At 47.1% G+C, this 12,519-nt stretch overlaps 1 protein-coding gene and 1 long non-coding RNA gene across 14 annotated transcripts in view; one reads left to right on the top strand and one right to left on the bottom strand.

Annotated features, from left to right (window-relative positions):
* The first annotated feature begins 3,891 nt into the window (after nucleotides 1–3,891).
* Nucleotides 3,892–12,519, top strand: part of LOC117741240 (diacylglycerol kinase zeta-like) — a 61,644-nt gene continuing 53,016 nt past the window's right edge. For 9 of the 13 annotated variants that reach the window (XR_004610702.1, XR_004610703.1, XR_004610706.1 and 6 more), the window contains exon 1: nucleotides 11,065–11,178. Coding sequence is in view for 4 of the 13 variants with exons in the window: in XM_034548183.1 (XP_034404074.1) it covers nucleotides 10,928–11,178 (251 nt within the window). In the remaining 9 variants the exon portion in view is untranslated. Of the gene's footprint in view, nucleotides 4,418–4,570; nucleotides 4,657–9,881; nucleotides 11,179–12,519 lie in introns of those variants that run through there. The other 4 variants (XM_034548202.1, XM_034548192.1, XM_034548214.1 and 1 more) reach the window with 4 other exon arrangements.
* On the bottom strand, nucleotides 4,578–12,216 carry LOC117741281. Its single transcript, XR_004610708.1, has 4 exons — nucleotides 12,005–12,216; nucleotides 5,452–5,529; nucleotides 5,238–5,333; nucleotides 4,578–5,135 (listed from the first exon to the last, which is right to left on the bottom strand). It is a non-coding gene; the product is annotated as an uncharacterized LOC117741281 (long non-coding RNA).

Below are 12,519 nucleotides of genomic sequence, written 5' to 3'. Positions count from 1 at the left end.
CTCCTGTGCTAACTTTAGTCCTCATTATAACTCCTGTGCTAACTTTAGTCCTCATAGTAACAGAGAACTCCTGTTCTAACTTTAGTCCTCATTATAACAGAGGACTCCTGTTCTAACTTTAGTCCTCATTATAACTCCTGTGCTAACTTTAGTCCTCATAGTAACAGAGAACTCCTGTTCTAACTTTAGTCCTCATTATAACAGAGGACTCCTGTTCTAACTTTAGTCCTCATTATAACTCCTGTGCTAACTTTAGTCCTCATAACAGAGGGCTCCTGTGCTAACTTTAGTCCTCATTATAACTCCTGTGCTAACTTTAGTCCTCATAGTAACAGAGAACTCCTGTTCTAACTTTAGTCCTCATTATAACAGAGGACTCCTGTTCTAACTTTAGTCCTCATTATAACTCCTGTGCTAACTTTAGTCCTCATTATAACTCCTGTGCTAACTTTAGTCCTCATAATAGAGGACTCATGTGCTAACTTTAGTCCTCGTTATAACTTATGTGCTAACTTTAGTCCTCATTATAACAGAGGACTCCTGTTCTAACTTTAGTCCTCATTATAACAGAGAACTCCTGTGCTAACGTTAGTCCTCATTATAACAGAGAACTCCTGTGCTAACTTTAGTCCTCATTATAACAGAGGACTCCTGTTCTAACTTTAGTCCTCATTATAACAGAGAACTCCTGTGCTAACTTTAGTCCTCATTATAACAGAGGACTCCTGTTCTAACTTTAATCCTCATTATAACAGAGAACTCCTGTGCTAACTTTAGTCCTCATTATAACAGAGGTCTCCTGTGCTAACTTTAGTCCTCATTATAACAGAGGACTCCTGTGCTAACTTTAGTCCTCATTATAACAGAGAACTCCTGTGCTAACTTTAGTCCTCATTATAACAGAGGTCTCCTGTGCTAACTTTAGTCCTCATTATAACAGAGGACTCCTGTGCTAACTTTAGTCCTCATTATAACAGAGAACTCCTGTGCTAACATTAGTCCTCATTATAACAGAGGACTCCTGTTCTAACTGTAGTCCTCATTATAACAGAGGACTCCTGTGCTAACTGTAGTCCTCATTATAACAGAGGACTCCTGTGCTAACTTTAGTCCTAATTATAACTCCTGTGCTAACTTTAGTCCTCATTATAACAGAGGACTCCTGTTCTAACTTTAGTCCTCATTATAACAGAGGTCTCCTGTGCTAACTTTAGTCCTCATTATAACAGAGGACTCCTGTGCTAACTTTAGTCCTCATTATAACAGAGAACTCCTGTGCTAACATTAGTCCTCATTATAACAGAGGACTCCTGTTCTAACTGTAGTCCTCATTATAACAGAGGACTCCTGTGCTAACTGTAGTCCTCATTATAACAGAGGACTCCTGTGCTAACTTTAGTCCTAATTATAACTCCTGTGCTAACTTTAGTCCTCATTATAACAGAGAACTCCTGTTCTAACTTTAGTCCTCATTATAACAGAGGACTCCTGTTCTAACTTTAGTCCTCATTATAACTCCTGTGCTAACTTTAGTCCTCATTATAACAGAGAACTCCTGTGCTAACTTTAGTCCTCATTATAACAGGGGACTCCTGTTCTAACTGTAGTCCTCATTATAACAGAGGACTCCAGTTCTAACTTTAGTCCTCACTATAACTCCTGTGCTAACTTTAGTCCTCATTATAACTCCTGTGCTAACTTTAGTCCTCATTATAACAGAGGACTCCTGTGCTAACTTTAGTCCTCATTATAACAGAGAACTCATGTGCTAACATTAGTCCTCATTATAACTCCTGTGCTAACTTTAGTCCTCATTATAACTCCTGTGCTAACATTAGTCCTCATTATAACAGAGGACTCCTGTTCTAACTGTAGTCCTCATTATAACAGAGGACTCCTGTGCTAACTTTAGTTCTCATTATAACTCCTGTGCTAACTTTAGTCCTCATTATAACAGAGAACTCCTGTGCTAACTTTAGTCCTCATTATAACAGGGGACTCCTGTTCTAACTGTAGTCCTCATTATAACAGAGGACTCCTGTTCTAACTTTAGTCCTCATTATAACTCATGTGCTAACTTTAGTCCTCATTATAACAGAGGACTCCTGTTCTAACTTTAGTCCTCATTATAACAGAGGACTCCTGTGCTAACATTAGTCCTCATTATAACAGAGGACTCCTGTTCTAACTTTAGTCCTCATTATAACAGAGGACTCCTGTTCTAACTTTAGTCCTCATAACAGAGGACTCCTGTTCTAACTTTAGTCCTCATAACAGAGGACTCCTGTTCTAACTTTAGTCCTCATAACAGAGGACTCCTGTGCTAACTTTAGTCCTCATAACAGAGGACTCCTGTTCTAACTGTAGTCCGATCCAGATTGATCATCTTGTTGAAAGTGCTACAGACTCACTTACTCAGTCACTATCTCACTATCTTACTCAGTAACTATCTCACTCAGTCACTATCTCACTCTCACTCAGTCACTATCTCACTATCTTACTCCCTCACTATCTTACTCAGTAACTATCTCACTCTCACTCAGTAACTATCTCACTATCATACTCCCTCACTATCTTACTCAGTCACTATCTCACTCTCACTCAGTCACTATCTCACTATCTTACTCCCTCACTATCTTACTCAGTAACTATCTCACTATCATACTCCCTCACTATCTTACTCAGTCACTATCTCACTCTCACTCAGTCACTATCTCACTATCTTACTCCCTCACTATCTTACTCAGTAACTATCTCACTCTCACTCAGTCACTATCTCACTATCTTACTCCCTCACTATCTTACTCAGTAACTATCTCACTCTCACTCAGTCACTATCTCACTATCTTACTCCCTCACTATCTCACTCTCACTCAGTCACTATCTCACTCAGTCACTATCTCACTCTCACTCAGTCACTATCTCACTATCTTACTCCCTCACTATCTTACTCAGTAACTATCTTACTACCACACTCCGTCACTATCTCACTAACTATCTCACATCCGCCCCAGTAAATACTCTCGTTCTCTTTTCCAGATGTGTGTCCACCATCAATAAACCATTATTATTATGACTAATAATGAATAAAGCCATCATAACCTTTCATAAAGGAAGGAAAGGACGTCCTCTGATTGTATTGTGTCAATAAAGGGGGCGGGGCCACAATGGCGGGCACCTTCCAGTCACATAGAGGATCTTAAATGTGACCAATAGCTTCATGTGGACCTGAGGTCCAAGGGCCCATCCTGGTGGTCCACTAGACCCTCTCATTGACAGCACTAACAGCGGCTCAGTGACACCAGATAGATAGAGAGAGAGAGAGAGAGAGAAATACATAGAAACAGAGAGAGAGAGAGGGAGAGATAGAGAGAGAGACATAGAAACAGAGAGAGAGAGAGAGAGAGGGAGAGATAGAGAGAGAGAGAGAGACATAGAAATAGAGAGAGAAAGAGAGAGAGACATAGAAACAGAGAGAGAGAGAGAGATAGAGAGAGAGACATAGAAACAGAGAGAGAGAGAGAGAGAGAGAGAGAGGGAGAGATAGAGAGAGAGAGAGAGAGAGAGACATAGAAATAGAGAGAGAAAGAGAGAGAGAGAGACATAGAAACAGAGAGAGAGAGAGAGAGAGACACAGACACAGAGAGAGACATAGAAACAGAGAGAGAGAGAGGGAGAGATAGAAACAGAGAGAGAGAGAGAGAGAGACATAGAAACAGAGAGAGAGAGAGGGAGAGATAGAAACAGAGAAAGAGAGAGAGACATAGAAACAGAGAGAGAGAGAGAGACATAGAAACAGAGAGAGAGAAAGAGACATAGAAACAGAGAGAGAGAGAGACATAGAAACAGAGAGAGAGAGAGAGACATAGAAACAGAGAGAGAGAGAGACATAGAAACAGAGAGAGAGAAAGAGACATAGAAACAGAGAGAGAGAAAGAGACATAGAAACAGAGAGAGAGAAAGACTTCCTGTCCATGGAGGACTGAGCAGACCTCCTCTCATTATCGGTGAGGAGCTCATCGACGTGAAGGACCGGACCACCGGTACAAGTAGGCGGTTCGAGGCTACCGGGGACACGGAGACCGACGGGCGGTTCGAGGCTACCGGGGACACGGGGACCGACGGGCGGTTCGAGGCTACCGGGGACACGGAGACCGACGGGCGGTTCGAGGCTACCGGGGACACGGGGACCGACGGGCGGTTCGAGGCTACCGGGGACACGGGGACCGACGGGCGGTTCGAGGCTACCGGGGACACGGAGACCGACGGGCGGTACTAGAACCGCGAGAACGGCGGCATGAGACGCTCCACTCCTCCGGTCGGGGAGCAGCCTGCCCTGGAGGACGTGGCCGAGGAGGAGGACGGGTTCGCCGCGGAGGTGAGCTCCAAGAGCGCGCTGGAGCCGGGCAGCAGTCAGGTGTGTGTGTGTGTGTGTGTGTGTGTGTGTGTGTGTGTGTGTGTGTGTGTGTGTGTTCGCGTGCGTGCGTGTGTGCCACACGTGTCCCTGCCTGAGGGATCCAGCCTGTCTCTGTCACAGTTTTAAAGGAACATGGATGTGTCCTTCTCACAGGTAGCCGGTGAGGAGGGACAGCTGTCAGTGGCCCGGATGGAGGCGGAGTTTGTTCAGCTGACCTTCCGGAAGCAGGTGTCCTACAGGTAGGAGACAGGAATCAGGAGAAGTGGAATGCAGCCCACTTGGTCAACTTGTTTTACCTGAACGTGATGGCCCAGATAGGAGCCTGGGTCTGTGTCACATGACGCACGTGTGATAACACAGCTGAAGCTTTCATGAGAATGCTGGGATGGGTTCAAAGGTCAGAGAGCAGGGGTCAGTAGACAGAAGGCCGGTGTCCTCCATTCATCTCCTCTCCTCACGTCTTAGGAGATTGGAGCAGAGGATGTACAGAGTGTGTCTGCTTACACACACTCCCGTCTTGTTTACTGATAATAAACATTTCCACCAAGTGTAACACCATGAAGAGACTCTTTAAAGGAGCCGTGTGCCGGGTTTAGTGCCATCTAGTGGTGAGGTTACACATTTCATCCATCAGAATACTCTGCTGACCCCTCACGAGCGGGTCAGAGAACTGGGTGGTGTGAAACGGTGCAGTAATGGTGGACTCCATGAAGAGGACCTGTGTAGACAGGAAGATGTCATTCAAACTGGTTTCTGCTCAATATACACAAATGAAAACATAGTTATGAATGGGCCTTTCAAGGCCTGAAGGGGATCTTACATGTGTATGGATCCTGTTCTTCCCTACTTCAGGTTCTGGCTTTCCAATGACCCCCATGGGTCTGATTTCAGGTGTAACATTAGAGAAAAGGACGGACTGTGTTGAAGGTCAGACAGAAAGACAGCTTCTTATGTCATAATCTCAGCATCATTTAGTAATCAGTAATCCACATGGGATTGGGTGTTAGTGGGGGGGCGGGCTGGCCCCGACTCACCAGAGGAGTTATGTAAGGATCCCAGTCTGTGCCACTGCAGTCATCTTCATGTCTCCTAGTGATGATGTTGTGCTGCACCTATCATGATGGCACAAAGGTCGTGACCTTTAAGCTGTGAGGCTGTGTGAGTGACGAGGAGCTTGTAACCACACAGGGACAGTAGTCATCAGAGCTCATGAACAATCAGGCATTACGCTCTGCCTTCCCTTCCTAGCAATAATTAGACTAATTGGAATATAATTGTGTTTATTCTGTGGAATAAGTTATGTCTTTATTAACATGATGAGAAAGGGTTCATTGCATTAATTTGACCAGCTGAGGGAGTGGAAAGGAAGAGCAATGCATCATGGAGCTCAACAGAACTCCAGAGGAAGCACAGATGGAGAGAGAAATAGAACATCTGTTGTTTGACTTCAGCACCAATAAACTGACCGATAATAGGTCTGAACAGGTCTGAAAGGTCTGAACAGGTCTGAAAGGTCTGAATGGGTCTGAAGGGCGTCAGGCGGTTGTGGAGCGTGCAGCAGCACGAGGAAGCATTCAGTGTAATCCGGGTTTAAGATCAACCGGTGGATTAAGTACATGCCCCCTCTCGGTGGGAGCAGAGCAGAAGAGGTTAAAGAACCCTCGTACACTCACAGTATTGATTGGACCAACGTCCCTACCAACTGTGTGGCGCACTACGTTGTTTTCCAGGAAACCACCCACCAGAGTCCAGCTCAGATACTGGAGACCAGAGTGTTGAATGATGAGGTCTTCAATGTAGATACATGTACAACCCTCCAGCGGTGTCACCGCAGCATGTGTTCCTATGCAGACAGTCAGGTACAGGCATCGGTGAGGGGGTGGTCGGCTGATTATGATATAGATATATTGTCCCTTTAAATCAACAATTAAAGACACTAAAGGAGTTTCTTCAGTGCACATGTGTTGCTACTGTTACCATGACAACATAGGTAATGTTTTGTTTGTCTGTTTGGACATGTTAAGAATCTTATCGTTTCTTATGGAACGTACAGGGTTGGCATCATTAATCTGCCCCATAAAGAACAATGGCCCATTGTTCCCGGACGTCAGACCGGCTGCTGATTGGTTCAGAAGGTCTGCTTTATCCCTCTTGGACAGCAGTGCATGTTGGCATGCTGCCAGTGACACCATGATGAAGCTTCAGCTTGGTATCAGTCCTGTTCTCCATCCCCCATAAGCAGCTGGTCACTGCAGCGCTCCTCTCCACTGAAAGCGGCTCACAAACCGTAAGTAGGTTAATCGATACTGATCACTGCGGTCCCCACAGTCCACTGATTACCAAAATACCACGTTATGTATCACACACTGAGACAGAGATGCTCTGTCATCAATTTCCCTGATCAGCTCCCTGCTTCAGGCCTCTTGTCTGCTTCAGGCCTCTTGTCCGCTTCAGGCCTCTTGTCCGCTTCAGGCCTTCTGTCCGCTTCAGGCCTCTTGTTCGCTTCAGGCCTCTTGTTCGCTTCAGGCCTCTTGTCCGCTTCAGTCCTCTTGTCCGCTTCAGGCCTCTTGTCCGCTTCAGGCCTTCTGTGCGCTTCAGGCCTCTTGTCCGCTTCAGGCCTCTTGTTCGCTTCAGGCCTCTTGTCCGCTTCAGGCCTCTTGTCCGCTTCAGGCCTTCTGTCCGCTTCAGGCCTTCTGTCTGCTTCAGGCCTCTTGTCTGCTTCAGGCCTCTTGTCCGCTTCAGGCCTCTTATCTGCTTCAGGCCTCTTGTCCGCTTCAGGCCTTCTGTGCGCTTCAGGCCTCTTGTCCGCTTCAGGCCTCTTGTCCGCTTCAGGCCTCTTGTACACTTCAGGCCTCTTGTCCGCTTCAGGCCTCTTGTTCACTTCAGGCCTCTTGTCCGCTTCAGGCCTCTTGTCTGCTTCAGGCCTCTTGTTCACTTCAGGCGTCTTGTCCGCTTCAGGCCTCTTGTCCGCTTCAGGCCTCTTGTCCGCTTCAGGCCTCTTGTCCGCTTCAGGCCTCTTGTACGCTTCAGGCCTCTTGTCCGCTTCAGGCCTCTTGTCTGCTTCAGGCCTCTTGTCTGCTTCAGGCCTCTTGTCCGCTTCAGGCCTCTTGTCCGCTTCAGGCCTCTTGTACACTTCAGGCCTCTTGTCCGCTTCAGGCCTCTTGTCCGCTTCAGGCCTCTTGTACGCTTCAGGCCTCTTGTCCGCTTCAGGCCTCTTGTCTGCTTCAGGCCTTCTGTGCGCTTCAGGCCTCTTGTACGCTTCAGGCTTCTTGTACGCTTCAGGCCTCTTATCTGCTTCAGGCCTCTTATCTGCTTCAGGCCTTCTGTGCGCTTCAGGCCTCTTGTACGCTTCAGGCCTCTTGTCTGCTTCAGGCCTTCTGTGCGCTTCAGGCCTCTTGTACGCTTCAGGCCTCTTGTCTGCTTCAGGCCTTCTGTGCGCTTCAGGCCTCTTGTGCGCTTCAGGCCTCTTGTACGCTTCAGGCCTCTTGTACGCTTCAGGCCTCTTGTCTGCTTCAGGCTTTCTGTGCGCTTCAGGCCTCTTGTACACTTCAGGCCTCTTGTACGCTTCAGGCCTCATGTTGCTAGAGACCCCCTTTCTGGCCTTGAAGGCCTCTTGTCTGCTTCAGGCCTCTTGTTGCTAGAGACCCCCTTTCTGGCCTTGAAGGCCTCTTGTCTGCTTCAGGCCTCTTGTTGCTAGAGACCCCCCTTCTGGCCTGGAAGGCCTCTTGTCTGCTTCAGGCCTCTTGTTGCTAGAGACCCCCTTTCTGGCCTTGAAGGCCTCTTGTCTGCTTCAGGCCTCATGTTGCTAGAGACCCCCTTTCTGGCCTTGAAGGCCTCTTGTCTGCTTCAGGCCTCTTGTTGCTAGAGACCCCCTTTCTGGCCTTGAAGGCCTCTTGTCTGCTTCAGGCCTCTTGTTGCTAGAGACCCCCTTTCTGGCCTTGAAGGCCTCTTGTCTGCTTCAGGCCTCATGTTGCTAGAGACCCCCTTTCTGGCCTTGAAGGCCTCTTGTCTGCTTCAGGCCTCTTGTTGCTAGAGACCCCCTTTCTGGCCTTGAAGGCCTCTTGTCTGCTTCAGGCCTCTTGTTGCTAGAGACCCCCTGTCTGGCCTTGAAGGCCTCTTGTCTGCTTCAGGCCTCATGTTGCTAGAGACCCCCTTTCTGGCCTTGAAGGCCTCTTGTCTGCTTCAGGCCTCTTGTTGCTAGAGACCCCCTTTCTGGCCTTGAAGGCCTCTTGTCTGCTTCAGGCCTCTTGTTGCTAGAGACCCCCCTTCTGGCCTGGAAGGCCTCTTGTCTGCTTCAGGCCTCTTGTTGCTAGAGACCCCCTTTCTGGCCTTGAAGGCCTCTTGTCTGCTTCAGGCCTCTTGTTGCAAGAGACCCCCCTTCTGGCCTGGAAGGCCTCTCTATTGAATAGGACTCCTGGTTCCATACACAAGCAAGTCATTCTAGTTCCACAGCTCCTGTTCCCAGATGATGATGTGGGCTTACTGCTGGAGACCTTCTCTGCAGCTCATCAGGAACAGGCTTTGAGTCCTTGCTTAGAGAAACAAGAGGAAGTAGGCCAGCAGTGGGTGTTGGGGGAGTTGAAAGAGTCTCTCTGGTCCGTGAGTCACGCTGTCGAGAGGCATTGTGTTTGTCATGGAAACACTGAGTGTGTGAAGAGGGTGATGACGGAAAGCAGAGGAGGTGTACTGCTTCTCTTTCTCTATAACCATGACAAACACTACTACCCTGGAGGAGGTCATCCGCTGGCCAATCACTGCCCTTTCTGTATCAACCCGACACACCCCTCAGCTTTCTGACCTCGTTGGGCTTCTTTGTGTTACTACCTGTGAGGAAACGAGAATGAGTGAAGCATGAAGGCATAACTGGTGATGGAGGAAGAAGAGCTTCCATGTGGAGGACTCTATGAGGAGGTCTCAGGCGTCTTCATTCTTGGTACTTGATGTCATTTCTTTGATTCGTCGCCTGTTAACAAGTGCCATGTCTGTCAGTAACCAGGAGGTATTAATAATAATAATAATATTACATTTGATTTACATAGAAAGACAAACATTAAACTCATCATAAAAGACCGATGCACTAAAAACATAGAACACACATTAGTCACATGTTAAAAGCAGTTCTGAAAAGGTGGGTTTTGAATATGGATATTAGATAGGTACTGTAAACACACAACTATTATACTTATTATATCTCCAGCTTTAGATGATGGTTACCTTGACGGTCTCTGTGGGAAATAGTTACCATGGGGACGAACATCATCACATATGTAGACAGTGGATCCACTAGAGTGAAGCCTCCCAGTGTACCCAATGAGAAAATACTCATTTATTCTGCATATATATATATATATATATATATATATATATATATATATATATATATATATATATATATATATATATATATAAATATATATATAAATAATGGAGTGAATATCTTTGGGTCATTGAGAACATAATGTGAACAGTGCAGTTAGTCAGTGAGGGAGTTTCAGTCAGGCATGTGACAGGCCAGCTAACAGTGAGGCCCTGATTGTAGTTGGTATCCACTTCCTGGTTGTAGCCAGACGGGTAGTTCAGGATCAGTGTTTACGAAGGCGTGTGTGTGTGCAGCGTGCTGCTCAGTTGTGTGTGCGTGTGTGTGAATGTGTAGTTAAACTGAGCCAGAAGAGACGGGGGGAGAGAGGGGCCCGAGGAGAGGAACTGAGCGAGGAAGAGGAAGAGGAAGAGGAAGAAGAAGAAGGAGAAGAAGGAGAAGAAGGAGGAGGAGGAGGAGGAGGAAGACACAGGAGTGAAAAACGGGAACAGTGATTGACAGGTCCAGGAACAGTGGACTTGTATTGCTGAGTGGGACACATGGAGAGAAAGGCAGGGACGGATTATGTCTAATCTCACCACACACACACACACACACACACACACACACACACACACACACACACACACACACACACACACACCCCTTGTGAGTCTTGTTAAAGACCTTTGGCATGTGGATTATTGACCTTGTAGCCTCTGCAGGGTAGCCATGTTTGAAGTCCTTTAGGGGTGTACTCAGACCCGGTTTGAACCAGCTCGTCCTGATGGTTGTAGTGCTGTTCCTGTTTGAGTCCAGCGCCTGAGGGAGGAACCTTTGAGACTCAGTCCAGTCCTGTTAATAGTCCACTTCTGATGGGAGTATCTTAGTCAGCGTTGGTCTGGTGGTTACTGGTCATACTTCCTCCTGGGAGAGCTTGACAGGACTGCAACGAGGCAGCTGGGGTCCGGTATCGAACCTCCGTCACGTTGATAAAGAAGATTCCATCTTAAAAGCATTAAGAAGCTGAGGTCAGGGATCTGGTTCCTCTCCTTCATGTTTGGACTCCTCCTCTGGATAGCTTGCACATCACAGGGGACAGTCAGGGCTTTTAGGGACTACAGCTGACTTTGCAGGAAGTAGCCAGAGTCACAGGACTTGTATCTTATCCAGACAAAATGTGACCAGGGTGAGGGTCCAGGAACTGAACAGTCATGGACTATGAGGCAGATACTGATCTGGGACATGGGGCTGGACTGGAGGCCCGTGGTGGTGCTCCTGAAGAGACAGCCAGGGAAAGAGAAGGAGCAGGGTCCCTCCCAGTACAAGGAGCTGATGGAGAATCCTCCTCCTCCAACCTCCTCACATTCTTCTCCTCGCCACCCCCAATCTGTGTGGAGGAAGAGAACGAGATGCTGACCGGCTGCTCCAGGTCTTTCACCGGACTCAAGCTCTTCACCAGGAGGTAAGACGGAGAGAGGACACTACACCCTGAATGTGAAATGTTTCAAAGTAATGATTCAAATAATGGTGCTTTACCTGAACCAGTGTAATAGCTGGTGCCGACCAGCAGGTGGAGCCACCGGCTCAGACTGTGAACAGATGTGTGGTCCCATTAGGGCAGCTGACCAGCAGCATCCACCCTTTAGACACACATCCATTCATTCACAACTCACAGCTAAGAACATTCGTGTGCATGTGTGCATAACCTTGCCAGTGGGTCATTAGTCGTCATTTGGAGAGGGCACACCATTCCCACGGCAACGGGAGCCACAGTTGTCATGCCAACAGTAACAGGGCTTGGCTCCACACTCCTATAAAGGAGGAAGCGAGGGACCATGGTGCAGCACCGGCGGCTAACTTGGTTGGTCCGGGGCCAGTTTGGAGAAACATGGTCTCATAGGCCTGAAGGTTTGAGGGAAACCTTGTGATGAGGATTTAAATAACGTCCGGCCTTAGCAAACTTCTCTTTTCTTCGTTTCTGTAGAATTCAATTCAGTTTATTTTGTCTCAGAGGGCTTTACAATCTGTACACATAAGGTATCCCTGACCTTTGACCTCACATCGGATCAGTAAAAACTCTCCAAAAAAAAAAAAAACATTCATGGGGAAAAAAGGTAAGAACCCTTTAGGAGAGCAACAGAGGAGGATCCCTCTCCCCGGATGGACAGAAGAATAGATGTCATGTGACCAGATGAACAGAGTTACATAAACACATTCAATGAATCTGACAGACATTATGAATAATTAGTAGTAGGCAGTATATGTGTGCTATTCCAACCCCTTCTTACCAGTATGGGACACGGCGGTTGTCATGACATTCGCGTGACTGCTTCACCTAACCTCAAATAAAGTGATGCAATCCGCTAACTAGACAAGGAAATGGCAGAACTCTGAGGTTAGCCTACAGACACCGAGGAGGTTTCATTATGTTTCAGACTACATGTGGCAGAGACAAGTGGTAACACCTTGTTAGCTAGAGATCAGAAGCCAGGTGAAACGTTGTTTCATTATGTTTCAGACTACATGAGACAAGTGGTAGCGTGTTGTTAGCTAGCGCCAGACCACATGAAGCTGTGCGTCTTCCTCGGTGGATTTAATCTGATGAAAGCGTTCACCGTGAACACAGACGGCTGTAGTACTGATGACTGTAGTACAGGTGGAATACTCTATGTGGAATACATATTACACCTTTAATCCACACATCTAGTTTATGTAATTCAGACTTGAGCAGTTAGCGCTTTCTCTTCTGTTTCATTTGAACATTTGCCTCACTATTTTTAGCTCAGCTTGTCAAGGAAGTACA

The sequence above is a fragment of the Cyclopterus lumpus genome, chromosome 2 (genome assembly GCF_009769545.1).
Source record: "Cyclopterus lumpus isolate fCycLum1 chromosome 2, fCycLum1.pri, whole genome shotgun sequence".
Classification (NCBI taxonomy): domain Eukaryota; kingdom Metazoa; phylum Chordata; class Actinopteri; order Perciformes; family Cyclopteridae; genus Cyclopterus; species Cyclopterus lumpus.
Note: the sequence above shows the minus strand (reverse complement) of the source record. Positions and strands in the feature narration are given on the sequence as shown.